Source organism: Papilio machaon, chromosome 3 (assembly GCF_912999745.1).
Source record: "Papilio machaon chromosome 3, ilPapMach1.1, whole genome shotgun sequence".
Taxonomy (NCBI): domain Eukaryota; kingdom Metazoa; phylum Arthropoda; class Insecta; order Lepidoptera; family Papilionidae; genus Papilio; species Papilio machaon.
This window is the reverse complement of record NC_059988.1, coordinates 229,040-248,457: the sequence shown is the minus strand read 5'-3', so window position 1 is coordinate 248,457 and position 19,418 is coordinate 229,040. Positions and strand designations below refer to the sequence as shown.

Below are 19,418 nucleotides of genomic sequence, written 5' to 3'. Positions count from 1 at the left end.
ATATAAAATTCAATATTTTATAGTTTTATCAAATGGTAAGCCAGTAGATATGTTAGATACAATTCTGTGATAAATCTGTGCAAATATTTTCTTAATAAATTTTCTGTTACAAATTATATAATTTTATTTACTAATATTATTTACATATTTAATTATAAATGCTTGATAAAGGCAAAGATTCCATATTGCCTATACTGTATACATCTTGTACAACTTAAATTAGATATTGAACAAAATTAAGGAAAGAATTACAACTGAATACTGTTCATACTTACTATCTAATAGTTCTGATGTCTATCTGTTATTTATAACAATATTAAAATGCATTAGCCAATGTGATTTAGTTCAGAAGACGGTCAGCAATATTCTAATCATCTGTAAACGAAATTCAGCAGTTTCAAAAATGATATTACGATTTTTTTTATTAATACACAGTTTGTCAAAATTTGAAGTCAAACTGCAAAATTGTATAAGCACATTGGCCATTAATAATTAGACTAGTGCTAGAGTCAGGAACTTGGCATTATATTGGAGTGATACTTATCATGTGGTGGCCGAACCTCACCACATCCTTGTATGGAAACTAGTCATTAGCTATAATATACAGTACAGAGATGACAACCTATTCAGTCAAATAATAAACTACATATTTACAAGTATAACTAATTTGATCTTAACATTATTACAATCCATCAGATTGTCTACCTCAATTAACTACAGTTGTAACTTCGAGACATTATAAAGCTTTCGATGATTGTTGCCTTTTTTTAGTTGCGAATTAACAAATGGCAGCAGACACATTAGATGACTATGATGAGATGCTAGTCATTTAATTAGCAACATTAGACACAGAAGTCTAGAACTGGAAATCAACTTCTGCACCAGCCAGTGTATTAATTGTAGTCACATCGCTGTGAAGAAGTCACTTGTCTTTTTTTTCATTCTGATTCTACGTCACGTTAAACTACCGCGTGAACATAGGAAGTGTGAAGTGAAGACGAAGTCAGCTTCTCTGCTTCCATTGGTTCTTTTTACACTAGGAAAGTTGAGTCGTTCCCTGCGTGCGGGTTACTCCGTCTCTTGTGTCGAGGCTCGCCTTGCGCGGGGGTGTCACGCTCGGCGCGGGGGTGTCACACTCGGCGCGGGGGTGTCACGCTCGTGGCGGGTGTGTCACGCTCGGCGCGGGAGTGTCACGCTCGTGGCGGGACGCGAGGCGGGGGGCGCGCGCTACGTGGAAGCCATGAGCTTGGCGTGCGCGGTGACGTTGCGCTGGTGCAGGAACCCGCTGCCCTCCTCCTCCTCGCCGTTACCGAGCCCGTACTGAGAATGTCACAAGTGCTTCGTTAATATAAAATTATTTGTACACGCCCGATGGTACACGTGCATCTATCGTAACGTAATGTCGCTTACTATTCTCAAATATTCGTTTAGGGATAGAAAGACATCTCTCTTTAAAGAGACCGAAGCTCTGCGGTCTCCGAGTGAGGGTAATTTTATTCAACACGACTGACACCGATGAAGGGTTATTTGTATGTGTGTGGTACCTGGAGCGCGTGCAGATAGTGCTGCTGGGAGTGGTAGGGCGCGGCGGCGTGCGCGTAGCCCTCGTAACTGCCCGCCGCGCTCGGCTCGCTCTTGATGTTGAACAGCGACGGGTTGGAGAGGAAGGCGGGCGCGGGCACGCCCAGTCCGTACTGCTGTCCGTGTGCGTGCGCCTGAGCGTGCCCGTGCGCGTGCGCGTGCGAGTGTGTGTGCGCGTGCGCGTGCGCGTGCGCGCCCGGCGTGCTGCTGGCCTCGCTGCGCGGTCGCCCCACGCCCCCCGCGCCCGCCGCGCCGCTCGCACTCCCCGCGGTCAGTGGTAGCGCTTCGGGCACGTTTGGTTTACTCTCTGTAATGATGTTCAAATAAAAATTTAAGAAAAATTACAAATAATAAACTTAAAACTTGGATGTCTGCACAAGACAATAGTCTTACTGTATTTTTTTGGAGTAATACAGTTATTATTTAAGGTCACAAGTAGTCAGGAAATGTGCGTGTTTACCGTCGATGCCGGGCGAGCTGTGGTCGTCCTTCTTTGCGTTGTCCTGCGGGGGCTTGGCGCCGCTCGCAGACTTCTTCGGTTTCCTCTTCCTCGTCTGGATGCCGTCCTTCCTCATCGCCAAAGGTCTGCAAATGTACAATAACGCATCCCAATTATTTTACAGAAAATTTCGATACATTTTAATAATTATTTCAACTTTTTCGATGTCAAAGGTAGTTTTCGTAACGTTGCCCTAACCGACTTGTAACGAAGGGCCGAGGTGAGGTTGAGTTTAGATTAGGTTCAATTTGTGTGGGAGTAGTTATAACAGTATAGGTGCGTGCGGTACTCGCCTGTTAATGCCGTGCAGCTTGTAGTAGAGTCCGCAAGCGTTGCACACGGGCTCGCCGTCGTTGTTGCGCCGCCACAGCGTGGTGTTGCGCGAGCCGCAGTTGGTGCAGCATTGGCCGTGCCGCCGCGCAGCAGACTGCATACACGCTCACATTACGTATGTACACAACATGTTTGTCACTAACACTGTGGCCAAAATAGCCTAAACAAATTACTAGTGGACATATATTGTCAAAGGGTCAATGTTAGATAATAAAACAGACATTTTGCTGACTAGACAGCGAAATATTGAAAGCAATAAAACTTTTTTTGAGACTTTAATATTATTCTTAGTATAGAAATAAAGTTATGAAACTAATATAAGTATAAATTTAGAAGGGAAATAGATATATGTAACTATAGTTAGACAAAGTCGAAGAAAAAGATCCCAATTTTAAAATAAAAATGTCACCACAACAATCGAACATGTTAATAATAGAAGTATAAAGCAAACAATACATGCAACACATTCGTCACCAAATATAAAACGTATCACCACAAGTAGATATTTACCTATTGATAGCTAAATTTGCACAATGGCATTGTTGCAATGCGGTTAACAATCAAGCTTTTAATATTGAACCTATATACCAACGATCAACTTTACAAATATAAGGAAATAAATTGCTCGTTAAAAAATCAGTTTCACCAGCAAGGAAAAAGTCCTTTAATTGTAATGAAGATAAAATAATGTTTAAGGAATAAATTAGGCATCTAGCTAAATCAAATAAGACGGAGTCCAGCGGTACGTAATGCTTGAAGACCACTTTACAACCTAAAAGATTTAAAATCAAAAAGGGTAAATGAGGAAACGTCTTTAACGTTTAAAATATAATATCTAATTAAATGATATAAAATATGTGAAAAATAAAACGGAGGATAAACTGCAGATAAAAGGTGCACCTACTTACATATAAATACTTTTTATGTGGAACAAATCGATGGATTTGATGTAATTAAAAGCTCACTTTATATCTTTATCAAGATGTCTCTGTGTGCGAGTGTGGAGGATGTGTCTACCCACTCTGACGTCACATCGTATACACAAGAACATTTAGTTCTATATATATACGTTACCGTCACATTGTTAATTTCGTTATTTTATAATCTCACTAGCGTAGCATACTTTCTGATGCCAATTGTTTACGGCCAGTATGAAAATGACGATCTTTATAATGAAATGAAATACAAATACAATGAAAATACCTTCTGCTTATGATTTACATTATTAAAGTTAAATCACATTCCACATTACAAAGTAAAAGTCGTCCCTTTCTAGTCTAGTCTACAGTATGGACATCACCGTGCATCAGACAAGGAGGTTGCGATGCGCTCACGCACACACTCACTGTTGTGACACTGCATACACGCAGCGGACCTCCGCCTCCGGGGAATGTCTGAGACCGGTTACTTTAATTGTCAGTAAACAGTTACAATTAGTACATTATTTACCATTACCTTTATTTTCAAATATGTATATTGAAGCATTAAATGAGGATTTTTAGGTCACAAATAAATTTAGGAGGTTTATATACCTAATAAAAACTATATGTGATGTGTGGGGTGTTTTGTTAGAAAATATAGGAATTAGATAAGGGCGATATACTGGTATACTCTATTTACATTATCATGGGCGTCAGCAAGGGGGGGGGGGGGGAAATTGCTAAAAATATATACTACAAAATAATAAGATGCTTTTCATTTGTATAGATACACATAGATAACTCAAAAATTATTTTTTTATAATTGAAGAGGTAAAAAATGCTAGCCCTCCCCCCTTAGCCTAGATCATCGACTGGCGACTACCTTCAGAAATTTACGTTCACAAACCAAATACAGCAAGCAGATCTATGCAACACTAGAAATACATGAAGTACTCGGACAGGCAAAAGTGCAACCACAGGTGTAGACTGGAGCTCGGAGCATGCGCGAGAAGATACCGCCACCATGTTACCCGGACGGCACACAACTGTTCGATAAACGAAAGATAAACCGGCGGCGGTCGCTCGTCGTCCAATGCGTGCGCGTGTCGGTCGGGCCGCGTAGCCGGGCGGGGCCGCGCGCCATTGGCCCGGCGCCGCCCGCCACCGCCACCGCCACCGCCACCGCCGCGTCTCCTGTCTGCGCGCCGGCCGGCGGGGACCTCTGTCCGCGCTTCGCGGTCGGTTATCGAACAAACATGGGCGACGCCGGCCGTCGCGACTTCCCGATTCGCCGAGGCGAGAAGGCTACAGAGGCCAGGGAGTCGGGACCGCCGGCGCCGCCGGGTGAGGAGCGGTAGCGTGTAGTTCTACAGCGAAAGTCGGGGGGGAAAGGTTAGTCGCGTGCGGGGTGCGGGGCGCGGGCGTCGGTCAAGCGGGGCGGGAAGCATGCACTAGTCTACACGCCACCGACTCACCTTCTTCATGCCCCTGGCCATGCCTTCCACACTCATCCATCTCTGCACGGAGCCGTCCTTATAGAAGCGGGTGAGCAGCTCCGCGTCGGCACCTGTTCGCAGAGAGAGCGTTACTAACAGCGCGTGGTGTCGGGGGACTCACCAGCCGCTTGCTGGGCTTCACGAGCGGCCGGTTGACTCCGTTGATCTTGTGGTAGAGGCCGCATGCATTGCAGAGATAGTGGCCGGTAGCGTCACGGCGCCAAAGTGGTGTGTTGTTCGCGCCGCAGTTGACGCACTCACGGCCCTCCTCGTATACCTCCAATACGCCATCTGTGTGTGCAGTGCCCGCGTCCGTCAGCCGAGGCCGAGGCCGCGCGCAGCCCCCGGCACACCGGCCGGGAGTCTACTCTGTCACCTAAGTGACCACATCTACCAGTTGGCCTGGTGTTTGCCACCCTAGCCCCACGTAAACAAAAGAGACGGCAGCACAATATGTCACGTAATCACCTATCATCGAGTGAGCTGCGTGTTAACTCGTTTGTACGTTCATGAGCGCATACATCATGTTGAGGGCGTGACAGGCTATTGAAGCACTATGTCTAAGAATGAAGGGTTGCTTTAGGAATATCTCTGTAGAATGGGTAAATCACTTCACATCAGAAGACCACGATTGGCTATTTATTTACTAATAGAACAAAGGAACTAGTAGACATTATGGGATATAACATGGAATTAAGGAAAGAAACTATTAGTAAAATATGATCCTATTACACAAATTGGAAAAAAATTGCTTTCAAACACTGATTGAAAATGAAATATTGGCAGTAAAATATAAAGTAAATTTAAAAATGCAGTCACTTTGCGGTGTCCAGTGAACACCATCGCTAAGCCAACCTCTCCGCCTATGGCTTATCCGACAGATAGCGGTCAGTGGCCGCTGTTAGATAAACCAAATCCACCCATTTGTGCTTTGCAATTAATTATTTTTTATGTAACCAGAGCTGAGACTAGCACCCTCAAGAGTTTTATTATTCTGGTAGGAATGATGCTCCTTTCATAAAATTTCTTTAAATATTTAACTTCTTGAAAAAGACACTGCGACATAATTACTTGCTACTACATTCTAATTATATATCATTTATCATCACAACAAAATTATTTAATGAAGAGTCTTTCTGTAGACTACAAAAAACGGCAAACTGTACAGAAATTTTTTCCGTTGCCCTTTTAGATCCGCGCCTTTACATTACGGTGACGCGTTTGACAAAGTGACTAATTCATTAACTGTGTATATCATTGTTACTATCAATGTTTATATAGCTTACATCCTGCTTGCGATCTAATAGTTGCAGTTTTTATCATCATCATAATTTGCTATTAATTTTACAGGATTTTTAGGTAATGCCGGTGAGTCAGCTTACCGTACGCCGGAGGGCGCTGCAGGGCATCGTAGGGCCCGCACCACGAGCCCATCACCACGTTCTGGCCGTAGAGGGCGCCACCCACGCCGCCCACTCCGCCCACGGCACCCACACCGCCCACGCCGCCCACACTCCCACTACCTGTTGATGAAAAACCTTCATAAGAAAAGAAGCAATCTCATTGTTAATAGTGTACACCGAGCTGCAATTATTTGAGTACACTTTTCTCGCACGTTGAACGCCTTAACACTTTTACGACAAATGCTCTACTATAACTTCAGAATTTAAAAACTGAAATGAGGAAGTTTCATGACTTATGTGTCGCAAATCAATAAATACACTGCGATAACATCAGCTCTGTCAGTTCTTGTAGCGAGCAGCATTCGGTCGGCGTCACAATCCGCAATACACTTGACACACTTTCGCTTCCAAAATTATAATTATTCAATTAAAGAATAGAATACCACCGAAATATACATACTAACGAATTATACGAAAAAAAAACAATTAGATAATCATTACGAATGAATAAAATCGAATTTGAAATGTTGCAAGAAATTTAAATGTAAGCTTGCGGTTAAGTATTGTAACATTACGAGTATGTTACAATAACATTGACACGTACAGCGTTGTAACATGTCATCGAGCGCTACTTATCAGTGTTCTACTGAACAATTAGTCAACGTACAGATTTGACGAAATCTGACAACTACATTGTAATTAGTTATCGCTTTAATTACACAAATGCCTCTTTGTTCCGACCACTGTTTAAACTTTAAACTGTTGCTTTGGCGCGGTAGGAGCTTGTTGATTGTTGACAATCATTAAGTCGAACTGATAAGATTGGGTATCACTCGCGGTCGTCGCGCAGGCCGAGGCCGCGGCGTATCGCACAGAGCTCACGATGTCGTGGCGGTGCTGGCACAAACCTGCCAGGAGAGCGAAGTTCTGCAGCCATGAAGGCTGCTGCATGGCGTCCATGTCGATCGAGACGGGACGCAAAGACAGGCGGGAGGTGTCGAGAGGTCGCGGCAAACACAGGAGCACTCGGTCAGAGGTCGCGGCGCGCACTGACCGCGCCGCGCGCGCTGCCTCTTATCGCCTCTGATTCAGTAGACCTGCCCGCTATTGTTGCGATATGGTTCAAGTCGTGCGCTTCTCGTGTGCGACATAGCGTGTACGATGAGGAAAAAATTAAATCGCGTTGGTACGTTTTTTTTAAATCACTTAAATAAGCATTTTTAACAACGGTTTTTTTATGCTTAATTACACGAACTAAGTGTTATTGCGATAAAGATAGTAGTTTACTTTTCTACAAAAAAGGTATTGAAATAATTGCACTTGACTTGCTATATCTAGTTATCACACACGGCTTACACTACTATCCCAATCAAAGAACGGAAGAGTTTGGTAATATTAACAGAAGAGTACCTATAGTTTTAGGTACTTGAAGGACTTTTACTTGACAGGAAACTATGGCAGCAAATAAGTCCCCCGTTGATCCACCCACAGATGGATAAAAACAATAAGTTTATCCTTCTGCTGGGTAATACATCTGTTTCTGGGAATACCACAGCGGTGGCGATATTGAATCACTTGTTGTTGATCTGCGGTTTGCGGAGACGCGGCCGCCGCCTCTCAGCGGATCTCTATGTACTCACTAATGAGGCCGGGATTTAATTTGTTATCAATTATAAATAAGTGATGTTGTTGAAGTGATGATTTCATAATTATTATTCATATAAATACTCAAAATTCATCACATCACATACATATTATATAGAAGGAAACGAAGTACATACGTATGTAAATATTTCTACCTTTCCTTCTTGTAAGGAAGTGATGGAAAGGGTAGGTAGAGTAAGTAGAGAGGTAGAGGTTTAATGGAGGAGATGACGCACAGGATGTAGGAGAAATATTCTCTTTCTGTGCGTCCTCTATCGATTAAACGTAAGCACCTGCAAATGTGGATGTTTATGTGCATCGGTTACTTCGCTATTTTGGCGAAATTATGCAGCCACTTGCTTGTCTGCCACGTTATAGAATAAAAAACAATGTTTGATTCAATAAGAAGCATTGTAAACAATTCAACAATTATATTAGTGATAATTTTAATAATTCAACTAACAATTGTTATCATGTGTCCCGGGGATTGCCAACATTGAAAAAAAAATATTGTGTTTATGATGTAAGCGTATAATTCCCCACGAGGCAAACAATACGTTAGGTACTTGTGACTATTAATAAATCCACAATTGTTTAGGCTAGCCCTATATCAATGGTAAAATTTTAACAACAATTGTGGCGGCGAATTAATTAATTAATTAATTCCCAACCAGCTTGAAACATATATATTCATATTGGTTAGTATTTCTAAAAGCGAGTAGATATAAATGTGTTTGTCTAGGAGAACGTGATTTCAAAATTTTTCCTTGTTTCATTTTACTGTAACTTTACGGCGGAACACAGCTTCGATATTTACTCTGATCTTCCTTGTAACATGCTCTAGCGTTTGCCCTCGACTTCGTCCACGCGGATCACTCTACTCTTACTAAATAACTACCTATTATAAATGCGAATGTTTCGATGGATGGATGATGTCGCGTGCGACAGCTAGTAATAATTATACTCTTAGCTTAAGTTACTCAGTAATAATGTAGCTTTCTAATGACAGAAGAATTTTTGAAACCGGTCATGTAGTATTTGAATTTATTCGTTACAAAAAAAAATACAAACCGTAAGAGTCGTGGTGCGCAGCGGGGTGGTGGTGCCAGACGTTCTGATGCGGCGCGAAGTGCGCATACTGCTGCAGCCGCCCGCCGCCCACGTAGCCCGCCCACGCCTCGCCGCCCTCGCCGTACCCGCCCGCGCCCGCGCCCACGCCCGCGCCCGCACCGAACATTCCGCCCTCGCTGCCCAACTCGCTGCCCGCTGCCCGACTGCCGCCCGCCGCTACTGCTGCATCGCCTGCACCACACACAGCACCTGCGGACATAACACATACATGTAAAACATCACAATATATAGTTATATAATAATAACGAAAAGTTAACAACATCGCTTAGATTAGCCTAGGATTTCGCTACCTTAACATTTTGTTATGTTTAAAGATGTTATATATCTAAAAGTTACAACAAAAATGGTCCTTGTAATTAACTCTTCTAGGTTCCTCTTAAGTGATTATATCTGTTATCGTATTTAAATAACAGTAATTATAAACTGAATAAATGAGTACTTGAGTATATTAACAGAAACCCGTTTATAAACATAAACCTGTACAAATATCATAGATTGGCGCGTGCGAAAGTCCGTGAAGCGTGGCGCCACTTGTCCAGCGTGCCTCATGCCCGCCGCATGGACGCTCTACGCGCCGTCTCGAAACTTTCTTTTCGACTATTAAGTTATATTTAAGTACTTTATCCGAGTTGTCAGCGCGAACCGCGCTCAACTTTGTAATCGAACGAGTAAAGCATGAATTCTTACTTGGGTCAATACACAGAAATATTATTTTTATTAACTTTTTACTATAGAAAAAACTGTATTAACTTTAAATATCTAATACAAGTTGAGAAAAATATACTTGAACCTGAGCGAATTAATAAACATTACTTTAAACTTTGTTTTCTGAGTTATTTTTTGTATCGATCGAGATTTGAGTTCACATAGTTAACTGTCAATGAACTCACTTCAGGATAATTACCTTAAATTATAAGAAAACATCGATTACAATTAATACAGATGTTATTTATGTATGTGGTGAGAATATGCGTCTTGCGTTAAATACAATGTGACGGAAAATCAATTCTCGCTTGTTATTTGGTTAGTTTAATAAACCAAAGCTTGATAACGGATTCCTGAAGTTAGTGTGACGCCGTTAATTATAATTGAATGACGCGGTCGAGTGACGTCACATCGCACGATAGCTACTTATGTCGATGCAGTACTGCTGCAAGCGGAGCTCAAACAGGAATCCAATTGGACGATATGTATCTCATATGAAGTTTTTCCCGTTGTATAAGTAACAAAATAATTTTAACGTTAGTTGTCTGTAACGTTATTAATTACTTTTAAATTAGAAAATACTTGCTTCCATGTTTAATATAGGTACTGTGTATAATGATTTTCATTGTTGTACAAATTACATCCAAGTTTATCCAGATTTATTTTATTTAACAAATTTTATGTGAAGAGTAAATTTTACACATCATGAAGAATAATTAGAAAATAAACTAAGAATCTATCTATCCTTATATAGAAGATAAATGTACTCTGACTGACTGACTGACTCAAATATCAACGCAGAGCCAAGACTACTGCATCTAGAAATTTATCATGAAGCTTTCTAGTACTACGTACGTGATCACTAAGAAAGGATCTTACGAAATTCATCCCCTAAAGATCTAAAGTGTTGTTCAAAGTTTGTATAGAGCAACGTTATCCCTTTGGCAGAATTATTTCAAAATTGAGTTTAACACTTTTTTAAAGACGAATTTACAGGAATCAACTACTTAGGAATAAACATATCGATTAATATCATATCAAAGACAAATTAACATAAAGCTAATGAGGAGCTAAGAGCTATGTCGTGATGCATTGCGAGGCTTCTATGACCAGCTGGGTGGCGTGCGGCGTGCTCCGCCGGCGCTTGGTACATCACCGATTGTGCAGCCCTATCGCAACAGATACCACCGCAGAGATACGGCACGTACGCTCGTATTTACATTGAAAAACTGCCTACTAAATACTGATATTTGTATATAGCTCTTATTACTTCTTACATAACGACTACTTTTCTTACTATTTCCGTGTTTTACTAACTCTGTTTTGCTGCATTACGGCTGCAGTGAGTCAACAAAGTAATGCATCTGTTGCAACTTGCAGCGCGCGTGGCGGATGATTGACACATCATGTTCGGTGCAAGTGTTGTTTATCACCTTGTTATGACACAAAACTCGGCCAGCTCAACGCTGTGGTGGTACGAGGTCACGGCTAGCCCGACTTACTAAACAAGTATCAATGATAACTGTCACATAATTAGATCTTAAACAAATTATTTCTATGTTATTTCAGCCTTATATCAGCTTTAACCTTTTACATGCGGTTCAAAGAATTGCTATTTATTTTAAACATCATTTACAGTTTCGCAATTAGCGAAAGGTGTGCGAAATGCCGATACGACAAAGAAAAAGATAAGTTTATTATTGTCAAATGAATGTTATTAAGGTAGTTATTTGTCCCAATGGTTCTATCACTCCATCAGTCGCCAGGTCGGTCCTAAATTATCAGTAATTATTGAAATGGCACGCTGTTAAACCACACATGGGAACGGATCAAACAAAAACACTTTGCAAAATACTAAAGTCGCGTTAAAACCCCCGAGCAATAAATAACCCTCGTGACAAAGTGCCTAACCCAAGTTTTTTTCGTCGCCATAAATCTATTTTTTTTAGCGGCGACACTAATAGGGACAAATTTAGTTGCCATGTGCGTCCAGAGAGAGTATCGTGTAGCGTTAAAAATAACTGCGGACTAAATATGAGTAATTATGCAAAGGATATTGAGTTGCCGACAGCGATCGCTCCATCGCGAGGCGCCGAGAACTCGGGAATACGAGATTAAAGTACAAACTTTTTTTTTTATAAAACTACCCTATTACAGTAATTATAACACATTCCTTTATAGCTTTTAAAATGTATTACATAATAAGTAATAAAATTAGAAGAAAAGTCAATTTAACAGTTTCTCGTTTTAGTTCCAAGTATACTTAATATGAATTTATTTTGGAAAAATAAAGCAGCACTTGTCCATGATTTTATAAAACTTTTAGTGGTGTTGTCGAAAGATAGTAGCCACTAGTTTAATGGTTAATATTCTCCAAGTATTGAAATAATACTCCATGAGAGTCTCCAGTAATTTATGTGCAACTTAGTCAATGGTAAATTATTGTAATAATAGTCAGTTGTCACCGGAGCAAGGAAGCGAGGAATGCGGCTCTTGCAGGCGTAGTCATAAACGAAGTCGCAGTCGTCAGTCGCATTCGTCAATGTTTCGAATGTATGAACACGAGCCTGACTTTCACCACAACGTACTGCTACATAACTCACTAGCCCCCAGCCCCCAGCGTCTGCCCCATTTCAGTACATCATTCATTATAATTAGGGTTAACTGTCACAAGTGATGTAGCGTCGGATAGTTACTTAAAATATAGTGTGGCATAACTTGAATTAAGTCGAGTTTCGACTGTGGTTAATTCTGCGAACGGATGCTGATAATACGCACCCGCACGTCGCATTGAGAAAATCCGCCTTTAACTTCTACGCTTTTATGCCAGTTACACGAAAAATATAAAGAAATAATTATTTATTAAACGAATAAAAATATATACAAGAACAGTTAAAGAATTCTTAACTTAAATATAACCTAGAAATGTACAATTAAATAAAATACGTACATATATATGTGAAGAACGGCATATTTTAAATAGGTATTAAATATAATTCCGACATAAAAATAATTTTAAATATACAATGTAAAGCGGTTCCGTGTTGTAAAGTATGAAGGCTGTGGGCATTATGTGCTTAATTTACAAAGTTGCCGTCAGTTGCCGTCAGTTGCCGTCAGTTGCCGTCAGGTCGGCGCACACCGACATTGCAGAGCTTGCTATCTGCGACAGTCAAGTCATCAAAAGTGCATCGTTTCGCAGTTAACTAACAACTTTACAACCTTACACGATGCCTGCGTTATAAGTAATATGACAGACGCGCATTTACTGTTTTGTTAGTTTGTATTTGTAGGCGGGTGATCAAACGAACGATGTATGAAAACGGCATTTTAGAATTCCACTTTCGTAACACTTTGTATACGAATATATAGTCATCGATTTAATTCTCTTTGAAGAAACAAAGACTACAATGTATACTTTTATAAGTGCTACGGCAGTGAAATTCTACGGTAAGAAATAGTTGACAGAGTATAACTTTTTGAATAGTAATATTCCATCCACTTTACAGATCAGCTAGTAATACACATTTGGCATGTTGCCCACCGCGAGAGTTTGGCCTGAGAATGTTGGTGTCGATATTGAGTGGAAACATTTTCATCGTACAGAACATGTGACGTCACAGGACAATATGTATGTACATAGCTTTAGCTGAATAGCTAAAGTCATGCCACATGCTCTGTTTTCTAAAATCTAAACCACATTCTACATCTAATCACATAGTAAACGACATGAAAGTTTTTGTTAGTCAAGTCAAATAACGTATCCAATTTACTTTTGCTTCCTAACTACTTAGTCAAAATACTCGTAGTTGTATTTTCCTCAAGGGTGTAATATATTGTGTTAAATGTAGGTAGGTTAGTATAACCTACCGTCTGTATATTTGAAAATAAATCAGTCCCAAACCAACCGCCGTTTAATTAATACCGATACACTACAACTGGCGACGAGGATGTTTTAAATTGCGTAGAAATTATGGTGGACGCGTGGAAAGCCGAAGATAGTGTGCGAACGAGTGGACGCGTATGTTTATTACGCGCGAAAGTAATTTTGCACAGCGTAATGTTAGTTTGCGGAACCTAAGTACGTGCTATCATAATATGCGGAGAAGGCGGTGGCGTTGGTGTTGGCGGTAGACGAAGGCAGCTCGGAGAGAGGCAGCGGCCAGGGAGCGACGCCGGCGCAGGTTTGGACTCAAGCAGGGCCAGGGCCGGCAGGGCGAGGTGCCTGCGCAGTGGCAGCAGCGGGCGGCGGCGCCTGCATGTATGTGCAGCGGAGAAGTGTGGCCGCAATCTACGGTATGGTGTGGGAAGTACACTCGTGCGCGAGGCACGTGTGTCCGGAAGATGGACAGGGCCAGGGTCGTCCGGCTGCAGTTGGCGAGGGGCCTGTGCAGTGGCAGCGGCGGGCGGCGGCGTCTGCGTGTGCGGCGGAGAAGTGTAGCCGCAGTCTACGTGTGTGGTGTTGGAAGCACACGGGTGCTTGGGGCATGTGTGCCCGGAAGAAAGGCAGTGCCAGGGCCGGTTGCAGTGGGCAAGGGGCCCGCGCAGAGGCGGCGGCAGAAGTACCTGTAGAAGCTGCGGGGATGAGTGTTTCGCAGGCTTCATGTATTTAGTGCTCTAGTGATGTTAATGACTGTAAGACTGTAGTATTTTGTATCGTAATGTTTTTGTAGTTTTTATTTTATTGAAATCGGTAGAGGGTTGGCGATGTGTTTCAGTTTTTTTGTATAAATTTGGTATAAAACAATTCGAAGTTGGTGTAAATTGTGACAAAGATTTTTAATATTTCAACGTCCATTTTGTAATTTTTCAAATCATGACAAAGCATAATGCAATTAGATGCAGCGCGAGTGCGAGTGAGACAGCTACACCGCTGTTGCCGCTAGTGGGAGCGGGACAGGCGCGTCGCTGTTTTGCTAGGATGACGTGTCTAGTAACGTATCTTACAAAATGTAATAAAATGAAATTGTATTGTGCAAAGTAAAATTATTATTCAGTGTCATTTAATTGTAGGATAATCGAAGATGAGTTTTATTCAATTTAATTTTGTACGAAAATATCGCACATTAATTTTAGTATAAAGTTCGAATGTTGCAGTTAGTATGTGAATTACGCCAATGTTAATTTCAAGTCACAAGCGGATAACTTGATTGGTTTGTATTGTAATGTAGGATGTGTTCCTTACATAATTATCATTTAAGCCATTTAGGGATAATGGTAATGGTTGTTGTGTTGCGGAGAAGATTCGCGTCCGCTCATTAGTTGGCAGTTGTCGTCATCGTTCGTCGCGAGCGTGGTGGCGGGCGGAGCGGACAGCAGGACATGCGGGGCTGCGGCGGCGTGAGCGCAGGCAGTTGCGGCACGCGGGTTGTCATCGGTATCGCGATATTGCAGGAGCCGTATTGGTGGTGCACGTGGAAGCGTGCGTGTTGTCACTGCCGAAGAGGAGGTAGGACACGGTGCTACTGCCGAGGAGTAGGCGGAGCACATTGGCCGGGCGCACTGGCTGGTCACTTGTACTGTTAAGGTGCGGGCAAGTGGCTGGTGGTCTGGGCGTACTGGCGTAGCCGTATTGGTGCACGTGGAAGCGTGCGTGGTGTCACTGCCGAAGAGGAGGTAGGACACAGTGCTACTGCTGAGGAGTAGGCGGAGCACATTGGCCGGGCGCACTGACTGGTCACTTGTACTGTTAAAGTGCGGACAAGTGGCTGGTGGTCTGGGCGTACTGGCGTGGTTTTGTTACGTGTGGAGTGTGCGGGATGTCACTGCCGAAGAGGAGGTAGGACACGGTGCTACTGCCGAGGAGTAGGCGGAGCACATTGGCCGGGCGCACTGACTGGTCGCTTGTACTGTTAAAGTGCGGACAAGTGGCTGGTGGTCTGGGCGTACTGGCGTGGTTTTGTTACGTGTGGAGTGTGTGGGATGCCACTGCCGAGGAGAAGGCGAGTGTACGGTGTGACTGCCGAGGACAAGGCGGAGCACATTGTCATTCCCGTCGTAGGGTGGACGAGTGACTGGAGGCCCTGCTGTGTTGTAGGGAGGACAGGTTACTAGGGGTCCGACGCAGGTGTAATTACATGTTGTGTAATAGGAAGGACAGGTGTCTGGAAGTCCGGGCACACTGGCGTGGTCGGTTGTGTCGTTAGAGGGCACACATGTGACTGGGGGTTCAGGCGCACTGGTGCGGTCGCTTGTAGTGTTGACTGGTCTGACTCAGGTTTCGTTGTCGAAATTTTTAGGTAAAACTATTAGAATGTTGCTAGGTAAAATTTTGTATTTTTGTACTTGATGACAGTTTAGTTAATTTAAGTTTATAATTTGAGGTAACATATTAGTTTTTGGTTGATGGATTTACCGGGAGTTTTATAGTGAAGTTAGGAAAATTTATCAGAATGTCCATTTTTATAATTAAACTGTAACATTGTGATCGTGGTGCAGTGTAGTGACTGGGTCGAATACTACAGTGTGAATTAATTTAATTTCTAATTGATAAGGGATATGGAGTTCAGTTAAAAAAATAATATTAATGTGTAACCGCCATTTATTAGATGCAGTGTAAAAAAAATGTTTCATTTGTTTAGTGTTCTGGAGTTAATGTTGGGTGTATTTAAATCTGAAGTTACTGTATGTTTAAGAATTACAAAAAATTGTAAATTCGTTGTATTTGAAAAAGTTAAAAGTTTTTGGTACGAAAACATGTTTAAATTATATTTAAAAAAAAAAAGTGTTAAAATGTTTCGGTTTGTTTATTCATAAGTTGACCCCATAATTTGTTGTTCATTCAAGGATAATGTTATTTTGTTAATGATGATTGTGATTGAAGATAGTTTTCTTTAAATTGCAATGGCTTAGTTTTTTTTAGTATGGGTTCATTGTTCATCTGCATTGTTTTGGTCGAAAATGTAAAACATGTATGTGTATGTCAACATCTGTCATGTTTGCTATGTGTTGTTGAAAACTTAATTTGTTGTAAAGTAGGTACTGTAATGTGTATTGTATATTTTTTTTGAAGAAGGGAAGTGTTGGTTTTGAAAACTGTGTATTTGTTGTAATTCTTTTAAGGGAGAGATTGTAATATATTGTGTTAAATGTAGGTAGGTTAGTATAACCTACCGTCTGTATATTTGAAAATAAATCAGTCCCAAACCAACCGCCGTTTAATTAATACCGATACACTACAAAGGGATAATCGTTGCTATAGCGGTACAAAACCTTTGCAGTTAAATTAACGATCCGAAAGAAATTATTACAGAATACGCGCGACAGATCGCAGGCTTCTTTACATAAAAACTATTTAAATTGTGGAAAGTAATTGTACATAGAATACAATACGATGCATAATATTTGCCTTGTTATTGTAGCGCAGTGTCCAGGGCGTGGCTGGTTCTGTCGGGCGGCGAGCGCCAGGCGCGCGAATTTATGCGGTGCATTAGCGGCACGCGATTTATGACCGCTACGAAAAGTTATGTTGCTGGTGGCCCGCTCTCCCCGCACTTCCCCGAGAGCGCGGCCCGCTGCCCGGGACTGCTTTCAATATTTTCCACTAAGCGACTAGCCGCGCGACTCTCATTTGGGTGAGATTCACGACCGCGCCGGTGAAAATGGTTCATACAGTGCTCATACAAATAGCAGACGCAGCGCCACAGTGGGAACAGCTTACACTACTTTATTTTCAGTGACACTCTAGAGGCAGAGTAAAGTAAGTTTCCAAGTAAATTTAGCTCCCAACAAAAAAGTTATACGAGTATGTGATATAAAATATTATTGAATAATCATGATCGTTATCGAAGAAAGTAAACTTGAATAATGATCTTCAAGTAAAAGTTAACAAAACATGATGACGAGAGCAGATAGACGTAACAAAGCAACTATAGATACCGTCTTTATGTTGTACACAACTCGATAACAATTGTCATATTGGTTTTGAAAACATCGTCAAGAGCGAGAGGAACAAAACACAAATTAGTTATAAGATTTTTAATTCTCTTGATAGATGTCGCCGCACTACAGTTTAAAGTTGTAGGATCATTTAAAAAGCGTACGAAATAATGTGTTAATTTCGTCAGTAAATTGAATTGGGCCGCCCCGCCTCCGCCCCCCGTCGCCCTCCTTCCCCCGCGACCTCTTAATCAGCAATTACAATTAAAAATGCACAATTTACACGAGCTGACGAATACCAGTTATCGGCTGCGATAAAAATAATTGCCTTCAATTATTTCACGAACCGACTCCGAATAATTTTAAATGAAGCGTTCGCCGACCTGAATGCGCCGCCTAATAGTCCTCGAAGACCGTGGCCACATCGACAGCCGACTGCTAGTTACTACACATGAGCAATTAAGTATTACTTTTAATTCAATTACTGCTTTCCCGAATTATTATCTGACTTTGTAATGGTTGTACGCAATAAGACGTATCTGTGGTAAATTCCTACGAACTGATACACTCGGAATTTTCAGAGATTAAACATTTGGGAAAAAATAAATGATTCTGCTCTGAATGTGGCATACTTGACACATCAACAGCCGTCCCACTATCCTACACAATCAATGAATACGGTCGATACATTGAAATATACACAAATCATCTAATCTTGAAATTCAAAAAGTAACGCAAATCGGCGATATAAATAAATAATATCAAGCTGTTTCTATATTTTTTCTAACCGTATTATGATCATGGAGGATTCAAATATACACTCTTACAGTACGTACTGTGCTAAGTGCCATTATGACAATAAACAGGTATGAAATGATATAGTCGATGTTATAAGACTGTCTCGACCTTCAAGATGCTCTGCTAAGAGCTGGTGTCAGTGGGGCACCGCCCGCCGCCGACCTAGGCCAACGACGCAACGCTTTTAGCCCACTCGAGAGCGTCTGGCTGGCGCCACGCTTCTCGCCGTCGCAGAGCCACGCCGCGGTCTCCGGTCTTTGGTCTCTGGTCTGAGACCGACGCGATAACACATATGATTAACACCTTTACTTATTACATTGTCTAAGGACTATTGTCGCCAGGAATAAAATTGTGTCTACGAAAATAATATCTTAGCGTTTTCATATTGAAATGTTATTGATGTGTCATGGTTGAAGGGCTTTATTAATTTTATCTTCGTGCCATCTTGTATCTCTGCTAAGATCATAGTGTTATGTGCTGTAGGGCCCGTGTGGCGTGCTACCAGCGCATCCCTAGCGGCGGCGGCGGCGCGGCGCGACGGCGGCGAAGCTGCATCTGGCGTATCGCGCTCGATAATCAATCAGCGTGGCGGCAAAGCAGATAGCTGCCTCCATTTGTTCGTATTACGTCGTTTGTGCGTCTGCCGGCACTTAGCGCGCGTGGGAGTGCCGGAGTGCCGGCCGCCACGGTGCCAGCGGGCCGGCGGGCTATTTGTGACCGCTGCGCCACCGGCAGCGGGGCCTGGTATTTGTCTTCCGCTGTGTGCCCGATGACCGCCAGTCCGAGAGCAAGCCGCGGCCGCAACTCTAATGAAATTCGATTCGATTCCAACATATTTTGTGTGAACCATTTCGTTTCTCCTCTATGAAATTACATCACATTCTTCTCGGTATACTAAATCTTTCACAAGTGTTCGCATTTAAATAAGACAAATAATAGTGACGCCTTTTAAAATTTCGAACTTAAGGTACAGGAGACCATAACAACGTCGGAGCTTAAAGCATAAGCTTTGAAGTAGCTGCAGTTACGT

General features: G+C 42.0%; 1 protein-coding gene across 1 annotated transcript; it reads right to left on the bottom strand.

The window, feature by feature from the left end:
- Positions 1-1,172: 1,172 nt before the first annotated feature.
- Positions 1,173-7,363, bottom strand: LOC106716275 (transcription factor GATA-4). Its single transcript, XM_045686339.1, has 7 exons — positions 7,141-7,363; positions 6,212-6,352; positions 4,951-5,120; positions 2,374-2,507; positions 2,042-2,166; positions 1,545-1,888; positions 1,173-1,320 (listed from the first exon to the last, which is right to left on the bottom strand). Exons 1-7 carry the CDS (start codon positions 7,190-7,192, stop codon positions 1,228-1,230), a joined length of 1,059 nt encoding a protein of 352 aa, XP_045542295.1. The 5' UTR covers positions 7,193-7,363; the 3' UTR covers positions 1,173-1,227.
- Positions 7,364-19,418: the final 12,055 nt, after the last annotated feature.

What these genes read in the sequence shown, in the direction of transcription:
- LOC106716275 (XM_045686339.1), bottom strand. Translation starts at nt 7,192, where the DNA reads ATGGACGCCATGCAGCAGCCTTCATGGCTGCAGAACTTCGCTCTCCTG. An exon ending in GCAGCGCCCTCCGGCGTACG is followed by an intron (nt 5,121 to 6,211) that starts GTAAGCTGACTC and finishes CTGCACACACAG; the next exon opens with ATGGCGTATTGGAGGTATAC. An exon ending in TGAAGCCCAGCAAGCGGCTG is followed by an intron (nt 2,508 to 4,950) that starts GTGAGTCCCCCG and finishes GCGTGTATGCAG; the next exon opens with TCTGCTGCGCGGCGGCACGG.